This window comes from Stenella coeruleoalba (genome assembly GCF_951394435.1).
Source record: "Stenella coeruleoalba genome assembly, chromosome: 4".
In the NCBI taxonomy this organism is placed as follows: domain Eukaryota; kingdom Metazoa; phylum Chordata; class Mammalia; order Artiodactyla; family Delphinidae; genus Stenella; species Stenella coeruleoalba.
Window position 1 is genome coordinate 126,164,408 of NC_137149.1, and position 14,347 is coordinate 126,178,754.

A 14,347-nucleotide genomic window follows, 5' to 3' on the forward strand; every position below is an offset into this window, starting at 1 on the left:
CCCATCCTAATTTTATAGTTAAAACCACACACACACATAGAAAAAAAGACTCTCAACACTTTTTGTTTCAAAAAATGAAAGCTCTCAGGGCTTCCCTGGTGGCGCAGTGGTTGAGAGTCCGCCTGCCGATGCAGGGGACACGGGTTCGTGCCCTGGTCTGGGAGGATCCCACATGCCGCAGAGCGGCTGGGCCCGTGAGCCATGGCCGCTGAGCCTGCGCGTCCGGAGCCTGTGCTCCGCAACGGGAGAGGCTACAACAGTGAGAGGCCCGTGTACCGCAAAAAAAAAAAAAAAAAAAAAAAAAGCTCGAACTCACTTTCATATATGGCTCTTAATTAAAAACCAAAGAGTTTTGCATTAAAGAGTGAAAGTATATTTATTTTTAATTATGAAATATACACTATGTTGTTGCTTTTGGACAGTAAGAACTGTATGTGCTTCATTTCTTGGTTCTCCTCCCAACACTGTATTAAGTGTGGACAGATATTTGGATATTTTAATGGGGGTGATGCTAATAGGATGAATGATGGTGAGTCACTGGCAGTAAGGTCTGGGGAAATCAAAATGATTCATCAAAATGATTCTAAATACTCATCTCTAACTCTGCCACAAACAATGTGATCCTAATTTATATTTTAAAATCAGAGTTTGCCAATAACATTTAAATTACAATTACAGAAGATTTAAGCGAGAAAAGGTATCTTTCTGGTTCATTTGAATGGGGTAGGAGAATTTCAAGGGAAAATTAAATGCAAGATGCTTTCAATGCTAGAACAAGAGAAAGATAGATTGGACTTCTTTTCTTTGAATCCTTATATTCCTGTGGCTTTGAAATCTGTGTGTTGTGTTTCAGGAAACTTGTCTGAGTCCCTTGGTAACCTAAGTGAATGGCATGGATGTATTTCTGATGAATCCTCTGTTTGATGTAGGAAAACCAAATCTGCATGTTTAGAGTAAATAATTCTGATTTAGGGACTTCCCTGGTGGTGCAGTGGTTAAGAATCTGCCTGCCAGTGCAGGGGACACGAGTTCGAGCCCTGGTCCAGGAAGATCCCACATGCCACGGAGCTACTAAACCTGTGCACCACAACTACTGAGCCTGCGCTCTAGAGCCCGCAAGCCACAACTACTGAGCCTGCGAGCCTAGAGCCCACGCTCCGCAACAAAAGAAGCCACTGCAATGAGAAGCCCGCACACTGCAACGAAGAGTAGCCCCTGCTCGCCACAACTAGAGAAAGCCCGCATGCAGTAACAAAGACCCAACACAGCCAAAAATATAAATAAATAAATAAATAAATTTATAAAAAAATATTTAAAAATTATTAATAATTCTGATTTAGATAGAAACACAACTTTTCTTTCTTAACACCTAGAAATTTATCTCCAAGGCTAAAGGAGCATGGTAGCCATAGTTTGTTTGGATATTATTCTTTAAAGGGAATCATTATGAAAACTACATTTATCTCTGAAATTTAAAATTGGTAGCATTTCACCCTTTGATTGGTAACATTCCAATATCAACTTCTTTTTGATTGTTAAGCTGCATACATTTTGATAACATACCAACAAATAAATTGTATGTTATCCTGGAGATTATCAATGAGAAGATAATTTCCATTCTGTTGGAAAGCAGATCTACAAAGCCAGATTATCTTGCACAAATTTCATGCCTCGATGGGCAAAAAAATAAGGGATAAAGTGAGATTCAGGGGCTTCCCTGGTGGCGCAGTGGTTGAAGAGTCCGCCTGCCGATGCAGGGGACGCGGGTTCGTGCCCCGGTCCGGGAAGATTCCACATGCCCCGGAGCGGCTGGGCCCGTGAGCCATGGCCGCTGAGCCTGCGCGTCCGGAGCCTGTGCTCTGCAACGGGAGAGGCCACAGCAGTGAGAGGCCCGCGTACCGCAAAAAAAAAAAAAAAAAAAAAATTGAGATTCAGATTACAACAAATTTTAATTTATTCCAAGAGACATGGATAAGTGCAAAGGTTCAGATAAAGAATATAAACAGATGACTTAGCTGCATCAAAAATATCAGTAGACATTTAAAATTTTCTGTCTTCAAGACTCAAAAATTCTCTTTTGTTCCCGAATCCCAGTTTTCTGCTTTATTACTTTCATATTTCTGGTGGCGTGGGTGGGAATAAGGTTTAAAGACCCCCAGAGAAAGTTTATTGGAAGAGAATACTGAGTTGGTCCTCTTTGCTGTAGGTTACATTTCCAACAAATGGAGGATGAGATTGTTATACTTATTTTTCAGAGCAGAACAGTGTCTCTTGGGCAAAGATTGAGAATGGAACTTAACAGAAATAGTTTGTACAGTACCTAATTCGTCTTCTCCAAATCCCAAAATGTGACCTGAAAAGTAACCTCTACAGGAACCGCCGTTGCCAAGACAGAGTGGTTTTTCTTGCCATTGCTTGGTCACAGGACTTTGCTGGAGGGTTAAGAAATTCCTACAACAAAACATACCAGAAACCTATGATGAAAATGTGCTTTTGCCTGAAAAACACAATAAAATGTTTAAAATAAAACTCATAATAAATAATTGTTGTGCCACAGACCTGGCTTCTAAAGGGAAAAATAATATAGCCCATAATGTGTGTGAATACGCCGAAATTCCCATGTGAAGAGAAAGTACTTAAGATAATATTTTGTTTGGAGGTGGGGTACTAAAAGTACCTGAGTCTGAGAAAAGCCCTCCCCTTCATCCAGAGAATGATACTTCCTCTCCAGGACTAGACTCCATGCTGTGCTATTAATCAGAGAGAGGGATGGGGGAAGATCATGGGGTCAGTACTCTTTTTTAGTTCCTTTCAGCGACCAAGCATATCAGCTCTGCCATATGGCCTGAATGCCAGTGACTTGGGGAACAAGATTCTTATTTTGGGTTTCATCACAGAGTTTCTTATAATTACCAACAATGTGACCTCTAAACTTTAGGCTAAAATTTAATTTTGTAGCATTCCTATGAATAGAGACAAATTAAGGTCTGTTGCCAAAAGTCCCAAAAGTTTGGCAAAAGCAAAAATTCTTAGCCTTCCAGATAATTTTTAAAATATTTATACAACTCATGTAAAACCACAGTTTTCAATTTACTCGTGATCATGGTAAATTTATGTTAAGGATGAAGGGAAGACTCTAAATAATATGAAATGTCTATCTGAAGACCTCTCTGCTCTTAAAAATTATTTTATGAATTTGATCAAGTCTGTTTAAAAAGCATCTTTTAGGAAGTCCTTGAATTATCCCACCAAACATGGTGGAACTAAAAGTAAATAATAATATTTATGTGTGTCCCACACCTGACTTCCAAAAGGAGGCAATCATTTAAATATTTTATGATGGTTTGCCCAATAATCAATGGATATGTCATTTGATCTATCAAACTGTGGTATCAGGAAACCTACCCATTACGATCTCCAAACACGTAGCTTCCATAGAGTCTTTCCGACTGGCAGCCTCGGTAAACAAATCCACCAACCAAAGGACCATTACTGAATGGCTTGAATTCTAAAAGTGATGGCTCACTTTCTGGAAATAAATAAACATAACATTAGATCAAATGAAACGTATTTTCATACAGGAAAAGTAATGTAGGCCACACCACAATTATTACAGTAATTTAACTCTGAAATGTGTTCCATGATGCGTAAGATGGGTCCTTGTTGTAGATATTTAGTGAAAATAATTAGCCCGTTTTCTTAAATATAATGTAATTAAATATAATGTAAAGGGCTTCCACGCATAGCGGAATGAAATAAAAATGCTCTGCAAATGCTTGTTGTTATTATAACTGCCAAGAGGTATAAAATTTTCAATGACATTAGAATCTGGTATTTTGCAAAATCATGGACTTTAGAACTAAAATACTTTAAAAAATACTTAATTTTTTGAATATTGAATTTTTTGTAGAAATGCTTTTGCATATGCCTACTAAACTGAGCCAGGCCTCTCAAATTTTATAAAATGTTTAAAAGTTCAAGCTTGGAAGAAAATAAAGGTATGGTACATAAAAGGTCTTCAAAACCACATTTGTTGCATATTTTAAAACACTGTCACTTAGTCAAGTAATATCTTCATTTAAAATGTCTTAAGAGTTCTGTTTATAGAGTTATGTGGTTAGCAAAGTCTATTTCAGTCATTCCTTCAGAATTACATGTGGATAGACATGTATCTCAGTCTTTCCAGGCATGTCGTTATGTACTTGAATACAGGGATGCCACTTGCAATGGAAAAGATACAAAGTCAGCTGCAAATTAATCTGAAAATTACTTATTACGTACTTAAATAAGTCACTATCAACAGGAAGTATTTTAGGCAAACGCTTCTGTGGAAAGACAGTCATTCTAAAGTCCTTCCCCCACCCCATGTGATTATGGTGAATACGATATTATAAAAAGTAGAACAGATATGTTTTAAATAACCAGGATACTGAGAGGCAGCATAACTGAAAGACTAAGGTCATGAACTCTGGAGTCAGGTTCAAATCCAGATCCTGTCACTTTACGTGGTATGACAGTCAACCTTTCTGTGTCTCAGTTCCCTCATTTGTACAATGTGGCCAATAAGAGTGCCTACCACATAGGGTTTCTCTGTAAATGAAATGAGTGAAGTTTGCAAAGTGCTTACTGTGGGAGCTGGCAGGTAGCAAGCGTTGTGGATGTGGCTATTTGCTTTTTTTTTTTCCTGATTTATCGAGGTATAATTAACAAATAAAATTATACATGTATGTGCATATATGTGTGTGTGTGTATATGTATCTATATATATACACATTGTTCAAGGATTCTGTGTCTGTGTGTTTAATACATAAATGTAAGGCCATCAATATTATAACCAGTTTCAGCTGACTCCCAATTAATGTGATTGCAGAATTTAATCTACAAATATAACCAAAATTCCCACAAGCTAGTGACTCATTAGATGTTTTTTCTAACCACATTATTCTTTGGTTTGGCTGTTATAAGATGCACACACACATACATGAATACCTGAAAAAAAAAAAGTAAAATAACTGAATACCACATGAACCAACACAGCTGCTTCATTCCTGGTACTAAGTAAATATCCGTATTGAATGAATAAATAGAAGAAGCCAACAATTTAATAATCTTCATCTACTATATTCCCTGAATCATAATCATATTTGATATATTGTTTCCTCTAAAAGGAGCATATACAAAAACACTGAAAAATATTAACCTTATATTTTAATATGTATCTCTAAATACTCTAGTAATCATGTTATTAAAAATAAGATCTAAACATTCCATCTTCATGACTTGGGTAAATAAGCCATGTTTTTATAAGTTTATTACTTTGTTTTCTCTAAAATAAACACCTTTAAAAAATACATTCTTATTTGAAACACTTATAATTTTCCTAATTGCTGAGACTAGTACGTTGGGTATTGAGAAATTTCTTACCTTCAACACTTGTTTTTTTCCCTCTGTATATAAGATGTTAAGACAAGTTCTCCCTTATATATTAAATAAATAGAAGGTATTCATCTCGATTCTCAGATGAGCAAAATATAAACTGCTAACTTTTGAAGGTCCATTAAATTTTTTGGACCTACAGAGCACCATTCAATCCATGGGAAAGGTAATTACCCACATGGAACCCCTAGAGCTTGTAAGAGTCACTGGACCTTTAAAAAGTGAGCAATTGACGCCCTCACCATGGTTAGGCCAGTATTTTGATGCTTTCCCAAATGCTCATTTTGCAGAAATCCTTTTCTCTTCAATTAATATATTAAAATAAAACAAAGCCCAAATGAAAGCCAAATCAACAAATTATGCTCTACTTACCATAATCTTTTCCCTTAATTATCTGTAGGATTCTGGCGGATGATCTGTTCTTTCCATTGGAGTCTGAGCAAAGTATTGTTAAATTGATGTTTATGTCAGTGGGGTGTCGATCCACAGCACATCTGCGACAAAATGGGGGTGATACCCATGAATTCCAACCGGGGTATCTTCTAAGCTCAGACCAGAGATTCCTGACATAGGAATCCTTTGTGGGCTGGCAAGGATCCTACGGGCGATTTAGTTTGGAACCTCTAAAAACCACCGAAGGAAACATCCTGTTTGCTTACTCTGCTGAAGTTTAATGATCTCTGGAGTGTATTTCTTAATTTCTCTTGGTATCTACCTCCATTATGAATGTGCACACTGACTCAGAACACTTGTTAGTCTGTTGTTAAGGAATAGCACATGTATAACACACTGGTAAAGTGTAAGGGTAAGAATGGCAGCACCATCAATTCACATCTGCAACACGTGCGACACCAAGAACACTTGGTCCCCAACTTAATGATGATTCAGCTTATGATGCTGTGAAAGTGGTACACATGCAGTAGACACTATACTTCCAATTGTGAATTTTCATCTTTTCCCGGGCTAATGACATGTGGTACAATACTCTCTCGTGATGCTGGGCAGCGGCAGCTGCAGCTCCCGGTCAGCCACTGCATCACGAGGGGAAACAACGATACACTGACACTGATTCCGCACCCCTGCAACCATTCTGCTTTCCGCTTTCAGTACAGTACTCAATAAATGACATGAGATATTCAACATCAGATAGGCTCTGTGTTAGAAGATTGTGCCCAACTGTAGGCCGGTATGAGTGTTCTGAGCACGTTTAAGGTGGGCTAGACTAAGCTATGATGTTCGGTAGGTGAGGACCATTAAGTGCATTTTCGACTTAACGGTATTTTCAACTGATGATGGCTTCATCGGGACTTAACCCCATCATAAGTCACGGATAACCTGTAATAGTTATCGTATTAGTTTTGTGTTTCTTACATAGAATCACTACGTTCTAAAGTGTGGGCTGCTCTGATGAAGGAAAGCATGCCCTCCAGTTCAAGGAATAAGATAAAGCTGATCCCCACAACCATTGAGTCTTTCACGTGGACTCTGACTTTGTATTCACCCCCCAATCTGGGGCCAGAATATTTCTGTGACTTAAGCCACTGACTGTAAAGTCCATGGGGACAGGAACCACTTCCGACCTCTTTATCACTGTATTTCTACTCCTTAGTTCAAACCCAGGAATATAAGAGGGGCTCAATATTTGTTGAATGTTGAAGTCAATGAGTGACTAGGTATGGGGAGTTTGGGTTGGGGGAAGAATGAAGTTGAATAACATTTTTGAAGTTCTCACAAATCTGGAAAACAGTCTTGCACTGTATTTAGGTTTCTCAAGCTTGGCATTATTGACCTTTGGGGCCAGATAGTTCTCTCTTTTGGGGGGGAAGAGGGGGTTGTTCTGAGCACTATAGGATATTTAGCGGCATCTCTGATCTCCATACACTCGATGTCAGTAGCATGATCTCCTCCTTCCAATTTGTGAAACCCAAAAATGCTTCTAGATGTTGCCAAATGTCCTCTGGGGGCAAAGTCATCCCATTGAGAATCACTGTTTTAGGCCAATAAAATACACTAATGACAAAAACAAATTCATTGGGGCTATTAAATAAATTACAAAATTAAAAAGAAAATCTGAGAGTAGATCCTGGGGCTTAAGAGACGTAAGAGTCACATGCAGCAATTATTTAAGCAACAACAACAGTGAAACAAAACCCGTTGACTCCAAATGATCCTATTCACATTAGCCTGACCTGCCGAAGATGGGTTAGTGGTTCTGTGGCCGCAGTCACTCTCTTGTCCTCATTAATTCAATGATTCGCAGAATACAACGTCTGGCAGGGATCCTGACACAGGCCTGCTGTGACTTAAGGTGGAACCAAGTCCATGCAGGGCGAGACATTTTTCCTGTACCGCTTTTCTTTTGAAAATGGAGAAACTCTGACCAAAAAAGCTTTGTGTTTCTAACAAAGAAAGAGCAAAGAGACCTTTGGCCAGGTCTCCCAAAGGTGGAGTTGCTGGAGACCATGAGGTCTAGCTCTGACTGAATATCAAATCCACCAAGAACCACTTGGCCTTTTTAACCTTTAGTCTCATATAAAAAAGAGCGCAGACAGTGAAACTTCTCAGTATGATACTGTAAGGGTGGATCCATGTCATTATACCTGTGTCCAAACCTATAGGATGTACAACCCTAGGAGGGAACCCTACGTAAACTATGGTCTTTGGGTGGTAATGAGGTGTCAGTGTAGGGTCATCAATTGTAACAAATGTACCACTTGGGTGGGGGAGGTTATGTAGGTGAGGAGGCAGGAAAATCTCTGTGCTTTCTGCTCCATTTTGCTGGGAACTGAAAACTGATCTAAAGATTAAAGTCTTTAAAAAAAGGCAGGGGGAGGTGCCTGATGCCAGCTACCTCAGAGTGGCGGCTGACAGTTACCGATCAGATGGTGGGCACATGACACGTGGTTTGCTACTCTGCACCAAGGTGCTTAATAAGAGCCAGCTTTACTTTTAGCCAATAATGATTTTAGCTCCCTTTCTGCTTTATTAAATCCTCCTTTGCTTGAAATACTCTTGGAGGGAGGCAGACTGTTCAGCCCTCTATCACGGGAAGAGGTGAGACTCCACAGCACAGGCGTCCTGCCACACGTAAGGTCTGTAAGGCACCTCGCCTTGTGTTTTCACACTGAGGGTCGGGACCCCCCCGGGAAGGTTGCATGAAGGCTCCAGTGGGATTGTGGTGACTCAGGCTGCTCGACTTCAAAGTGCTGCTTTGTGGTGGTCTCTGCCGGGTTCTGAGCTCTAGGAATGGAATGTGACAGTTTCATCCACTTCCTGAACCCACCTTAAGTAGTCCCTGTCGCCCAGATTTTAAGATCTGCTGAGATGCCAAAAAGGAAATGAACTGTAGACTTGGACTTTGATGGAAGGGAGATGAAGGGCAGGAGGGATTATAAAAAGAAGAAGTTCGAGAAATACTCACCTTGCATGTAGTGAACACTCAATAAATATTAAATAGCAATAATAACTAGTAAATGAATAAATGTGGCCAGATACCCCTTAGTATGAGTAACAGACCACAGATTAGATAAAGCTTTCATCATAGAATTGCTATATTACACTTCCTAGCATTTTTCAAGTATACCCCAAATGTCTCATTCTACATTCTTCTTAGTGGTCCTTTCTTTATGGTTCATTGTAGTAAACAGTCAGTCTGAATTCCTTCAGTATTTGTAATTTCTTGCAAGTAAAAAAATGTTAACATTTAGCTCAATTCCTTCCAAATGACACTGTGTCATCATCTGTTAAGTGAAGCTATGATAATAAGAACCATAATTTATTTAAAATCCATCACGTGTGTCAGATACTCTATTTGATTCTTCACTTATAGATCTGTATTTAATCATTACAGCATCCTTGCAAGGTGGCTATTACCATCCTCATTTAATGTATTTATAAGGAAATTAACATTTAGAGCAGTTTAAGGAGACCAAGTTTATTATCTGTCTGAACTGTTCAGATTAAAGTCTTCATCATGACACCTGTCCACCAGTGTTTATCCAATAATAACTCTCCAAAATGTTAAGGAGATATTTCTCTGTGAACTTGTCCTCTGCCTTGTCTAATCTGCCTTCTCCGTCTGCTTCACACATTAATAGAAGAAAGAGAGCAAAATACTGGGTAAGATAATGAACCAGTGTAATTTTAGAGGCATAACCTTGGATACCACTCTTAGCTGCTCCGCGCCCGGAAACCCTCCTTCTTTCCCCACTTTGCGAATCCCGGCCCTGCTGTAAGGCAGGAGAGAGGACGGGCTTGTGTTCTCACCTGCCTGGATCGTGGAGGCCGTGGGCAAACACTTCCGGGGGCTGGTTGGTGCTGTTGAAGTGCGGGTTGCTCCTGGGTATGGAATAAGGCACGTGGCACATGGCAGTATCCACGTCCAGACGGAGCACGGAACCTGTGAAGTCGCTGAGGAATCGGAGGACAACGTAAGTGCTTTCCGTTTTTGTTACGTATTGCGCCTACACTCAATTCAGGGAAGTTGCCCTATGGCTAAAAAACCACACCCCGTCCCCCGTTTGAGACAAAATTATTAAAGTTCCAAATTCCATATCGTGGGAAATGAAACCAGGGGCAGTTTGGCTTCAGACACGTGACAGCACTGAGACACAGCTCGACGGTGGCTGAAGGCTGCAGCCTTGGTGGTGCGCTGCTTTTGGTATCCGTCCTCTAAAATGTTTTTTTTTTTTTTTTTTTTTTTTTGCCAAACCACATATTTAACGTCCCCCAGGAAGCTCCGCTGGACAATGCTGGTCCATTAGGTAGAGTGTCGAAGGCAGCAGGGATGTGCAGGGCAGCTACTGCACAAACCCCACAGCAGGAACTCGTTTCAGGACATCTCAGTAGAGCGACTTTCAAAAATACTATAACAGCATATGTATTGGAATTCCTCTTCATGTTATAAAGGCAGATGCTGATAATAAAAGTTGAATATTTAACTGAGTGATATCATTCAAAGACATAAGTGATAGAACTCACTTAAAACATTTTACCATCAAGGGGCATCTGTTGTTTTGTTGGATTATTTTTACCTTAACCCATCCATTTCTTCCATGTCATCCAGCGTGATCATCCCATCACCGAGGATGATGTACAGAAAGCTGTCAGGACCGAAGAGCAGCTGTCCTCCCAGATGCTTTCTGTGGAGTTCTGCGACCTCAAGAAATACTCTGGCCGTTCTCAGATCAACTTGGTGGGGATTTTTTCTAGGTGGTGGGGAGGAAACAAACCATGATTGTGAAAGACGTAAGGTGAACCCACGGAAAGTAAATAGGGCACAAAGGGGGAAGCAAACACGTGGCACGTAAATAAGCAAACATACTGGAAAATGTAGCCAATAAAAATTACTGAAAAATTGTGTTAGTCTCCAGGTTTCCAAAGTGTAGCCTTTAAGTTGAAAGAGAATTGTGGAGAAGTGCAAAGCTACCATTTTTCGCAATTTTCCTTAAAGACACACACAGGATTTTAAGCCAGATGGAGATTGGGGTTTAATTATTGCCACCTGATGGTTAATTATTTGTAACTTTTAAACAAAAAATTATAAAGAGATAATGAGAAAATAAGATGAAATGTCTTTTAGTGGTACCTGGATACCGTGTATTCCACAACTCTGAGAATATGGTCATGAGGCCCCATAGCCCACCGTTCTTGGTTGGTGGTATAAGACACATAGAGCTTTCCATTTTTCTTGTAATTGGGATGGAATGCAAGGCTTAGCAGTCCTCTTTCATCTCCTCCCTGCAGTCAAATGAAAAACACAAAGAATTGTGAAGTTAATTATGTTCTTTATTGTGTTTCAACTGGAACCCCCAAAAGAGTCTCTTTCTTTCTCCTGGATAATCTTTGCCCAAACTCTTTTCTTTTCTTCCTTGCCTACTGCACAAAAAGGATTATAAAACATTTCACTTTGCGGAACTCTTTAAGGGTTAGAACAAGACAATTGTCTTGTGTGGTTATCTATACGCAAGACCCTTACACCACTTTTGTCAAGTGATTTGTGTATGTAATCTGGGGAAGCTAGGAAGACAAGTTTAAGTGCTGTGAAGAATTCTTTGCTGGGTTACTAGGTTGCTTGTAGTTCACAGAAGACAAATAAAAAGGTTTGTAATCAGCAGTGACTTCTAATCCAAGTCTCCAAAACCTAAAACACAGTGTGGGCTGCCAACTCCCACTGTCTTGGCAATCTGTTTAGAAAACAGTTAAATTGCTTGTGTAATATGTAAACCTTTGTTTTACCCTGGAGGCATCTACATCAGTTGTCACAACCGTGGTGGTCTGTTCATCATAGCTAGGTAATAAGCAGCCTTGGTCTCTCTACATCGAAATGAGGTATTTTTACATATATCCCTTTGCTGCCTAGAGTTTTTTTTCCTTATAGAAAAATGGAGAAATGAAAGGAGAGCTAAAAGCCAGGGCTGGGATGGGGGTGGGAGAAATCCTAGAGAGGAAAGGAGACACTAGGAAATAAAAGAAAAATCCCAAACAACCTTCTTTTGTTATTGTATGAATGTCAAGAATTGTATACATTAGGCATGCCAAATGCTGTAACAATTAAAACATCATCGTGTGCTTAAATAGAAAGGCATTTTATCTTTATTTTCTGCTAATTCAGCTCGATGAAACTCAATATGGTCTTAGCATTTGTTTTATCCCACAAGTAGTCTAGGAATTTCTATAATGAAATCAAAGTATCTAAAATTATCTAGATCAGAGACTTCAAGTTCAAATTCTGGTAAGCCAGGGAGCACTTCCTCTGTGCTCTGCTGAGTTATGCACAACGGCGAAAAACGTGGCAGAAACTGAACGTTGCGACTGCCGCTAGGACATCACCTTATACACGCTGTTTCATTCAACAGCACAACATTCTTATGGCAAAAAGCTGTAAGTTACTCCTTAGAAGTGTTAGAGGAAAAAAAGTCTCTAATGCCGCCATTTCTTCACAAGGCTGTGCTCAATCACGGAAGCGCTCTCCTGCCTCTGTCCCCCAGGATAGCATGTGTTACTAACAAAGCCCAGAACTGTTTGTAGTTTGTGTGCTACAAGGATTTGTGAATTTAAAGCTTTAGGCATAAAAGTTCACTTTTAATAAGCACCGTTTGTTTTATTTCCCAGATTAGAGAAAAACTGCTTTCAGAGCTATGCCATCCAAAGCGGAAAACATCCAAACTTTAAGAGTGTGTAAATAATAAAGTGGATGCAAATATCCCAGACCTACCACATTATTATTCAAATGTCAAAAAAGGGCAGCCTCTTCATTTGCATATCACAATATGATTAATTTTAAGAACAAGCTCGCAGAAGGGTAAGTCTCTATGACTAGGATTTATGAATGTGCCTTGTGTTTTTGGGTTATCTTGTTATGATGATTTTAATATTGACTCAACATTGCTGTTTTTCTTCTTATATCTTCAGTAAATAAACATGTCTTGCCTTTCGTATGAGATATTGAAAACAGGGATGTGTAACTAAGATTCGATTGTAGAAAAGCCACTGCACATGTAAACCTCCTTGATAGATGTATAAGGAGGCCTAGGGGTGGGATTTAGTTTGTGATTAATTCCTCTCCGCATATATTTCCCTCTAAAGCTGTGAATGCAGGGTAAGTACTGCAAACCCACTTCACAAATGTTTGCGTTCCACTATAAGAAGCTTTTGTTGAAAGTAGTTCTTTTGTAGTTTTTAATCAAATCATCTGAAAGACAACTTGAGCTGGCTAGCAACATAGTTTAAAACCGTGCTGGTTGCTTTTTGGGAATTAGGAACATAGAATTCATGCATTGTAGAGAGACAGATGGGAAAAGAGATTGAAATAAATCCACAATGACAGAAGACAGTCGTTTACGTTAAAGATTCACCTATTACACAAATGAATGTAGAGGGGCATCGCTGACTTTTATTAAAGGGCCAAATATGGAAACAGAATGAGACATCTGAATGACAAGAATATAAATCAAAAAAGTCATTTTAAAATGTCCTGAATTTTTCAGGTTATAGGATTTATATTTGTGTAATCATTACATGTGATTTCATTTTTTTAAAGTCAACTTCCAGGTGCGAAGTAGTGTTCTGGGTGGTTTAGAAACATGACTAATGACTCAAGTTATTTCAGAGAAATGCTCACTTTCATAACTATGTTGATGAAAAAATTTAACATTCTATGTAAATATCCTAGAGTGTCTCTCGAAACTAGCTTTTAAAATTATGTCGTATAGCACAACTCTTAAATGCTCAGAGATTGGGAAGGAAGGATATATGACTGCTGTCAGGAGGTTTAGCTTCAATTAGCCTGCAGAGTTATGTTGTCCATTTAAAGTATGTTACTGACAAATCATAAAGATGGAGAAGTATGTCCAAAATGTTGTCCTTAGTCATGTGAGAAGCAGCAATGTGTCCAAACATTCACATTATACTTTGTACTTTGTTACTAATACCAATAGCTTTGTGTACACATCACGCTTCTGGGAGTATACATCACTGCCTGAAACAAACAGGCAACAAGTAATTTACAAGCAATACTTTAGGGTTTCCTCTGTTTGGGTAATGCTTTTTTTTTTTTTTTTTTCCAAAGAAGGTTTAACTTTGGACCAGGGTCAGAGGCCATAATGCCAGAACCACCACTAGACATTTGAGGCTTCCAGACCCTCTGTGGTTGCTTCAACCATAGTCTTCACCGGCACATTGCCGCCTGACAGCCTGAGTGCTGCCCCTGCAGTCAGGATTGGACCAGCAGCCCAGCTCTCCCAGGCTCAGCAAAAAGCCCTTGTGTCAATGTTAGACTGTCTTCTTATTCCTTCCCATCCTTTCCCCTCGTTATGTGTAGCTTTATGGATTTGAAACCATGCCCTCCTTCCAGAAATGTCAAATGACTCAATTGTTTCTGCTGAGCATTTGGAGAGAATGAACCTCTAGT

The 14,347-nt window shown here is 39.3% G+C and overlaps 1 protein-coding gene across 2 annotated transcripts in view; it reads right to left on the reverse strand.

Annotated features, from left to right (window-relative positions):
- HHIP (hedgehog interacting protein) overlaps positions 1–14,347 on the reverse strand; it is an 88,480-nt gene that overhangs the window by 19,957 nt on the left and 54,176 nt on the right. For both annotated transcript variants that reach the window (XM_079920339.1, XM_079920340.1), the window contains exons 5-10: positions 11,024–11,175; positions 10,470–10,643; positions 9,703–9,846; positions 5,809–5,930; positions 3,406–3,529; positions 2,321–2,451 (exon numbers count right to left, since the gene is read on the reverse strand). In XM_079920339.1, the coding sequence (XP_079776465.1) occupies positions 2,321–2,451; positions 3,406–3,529; positions 5,809–5,930; positions 9,703–9,846; positions 10,470–10,643; positions 11,024–11,175 (847 nt within the window). The remainder of the gene's footprint in view (positions 1–2,320; positions 2,452–3,405; positions 3,530–5,808; positions 5,931–9,702; positions 9,847–10,469; positions 10,644–11,023; positions 11,176–14,347) is intronic.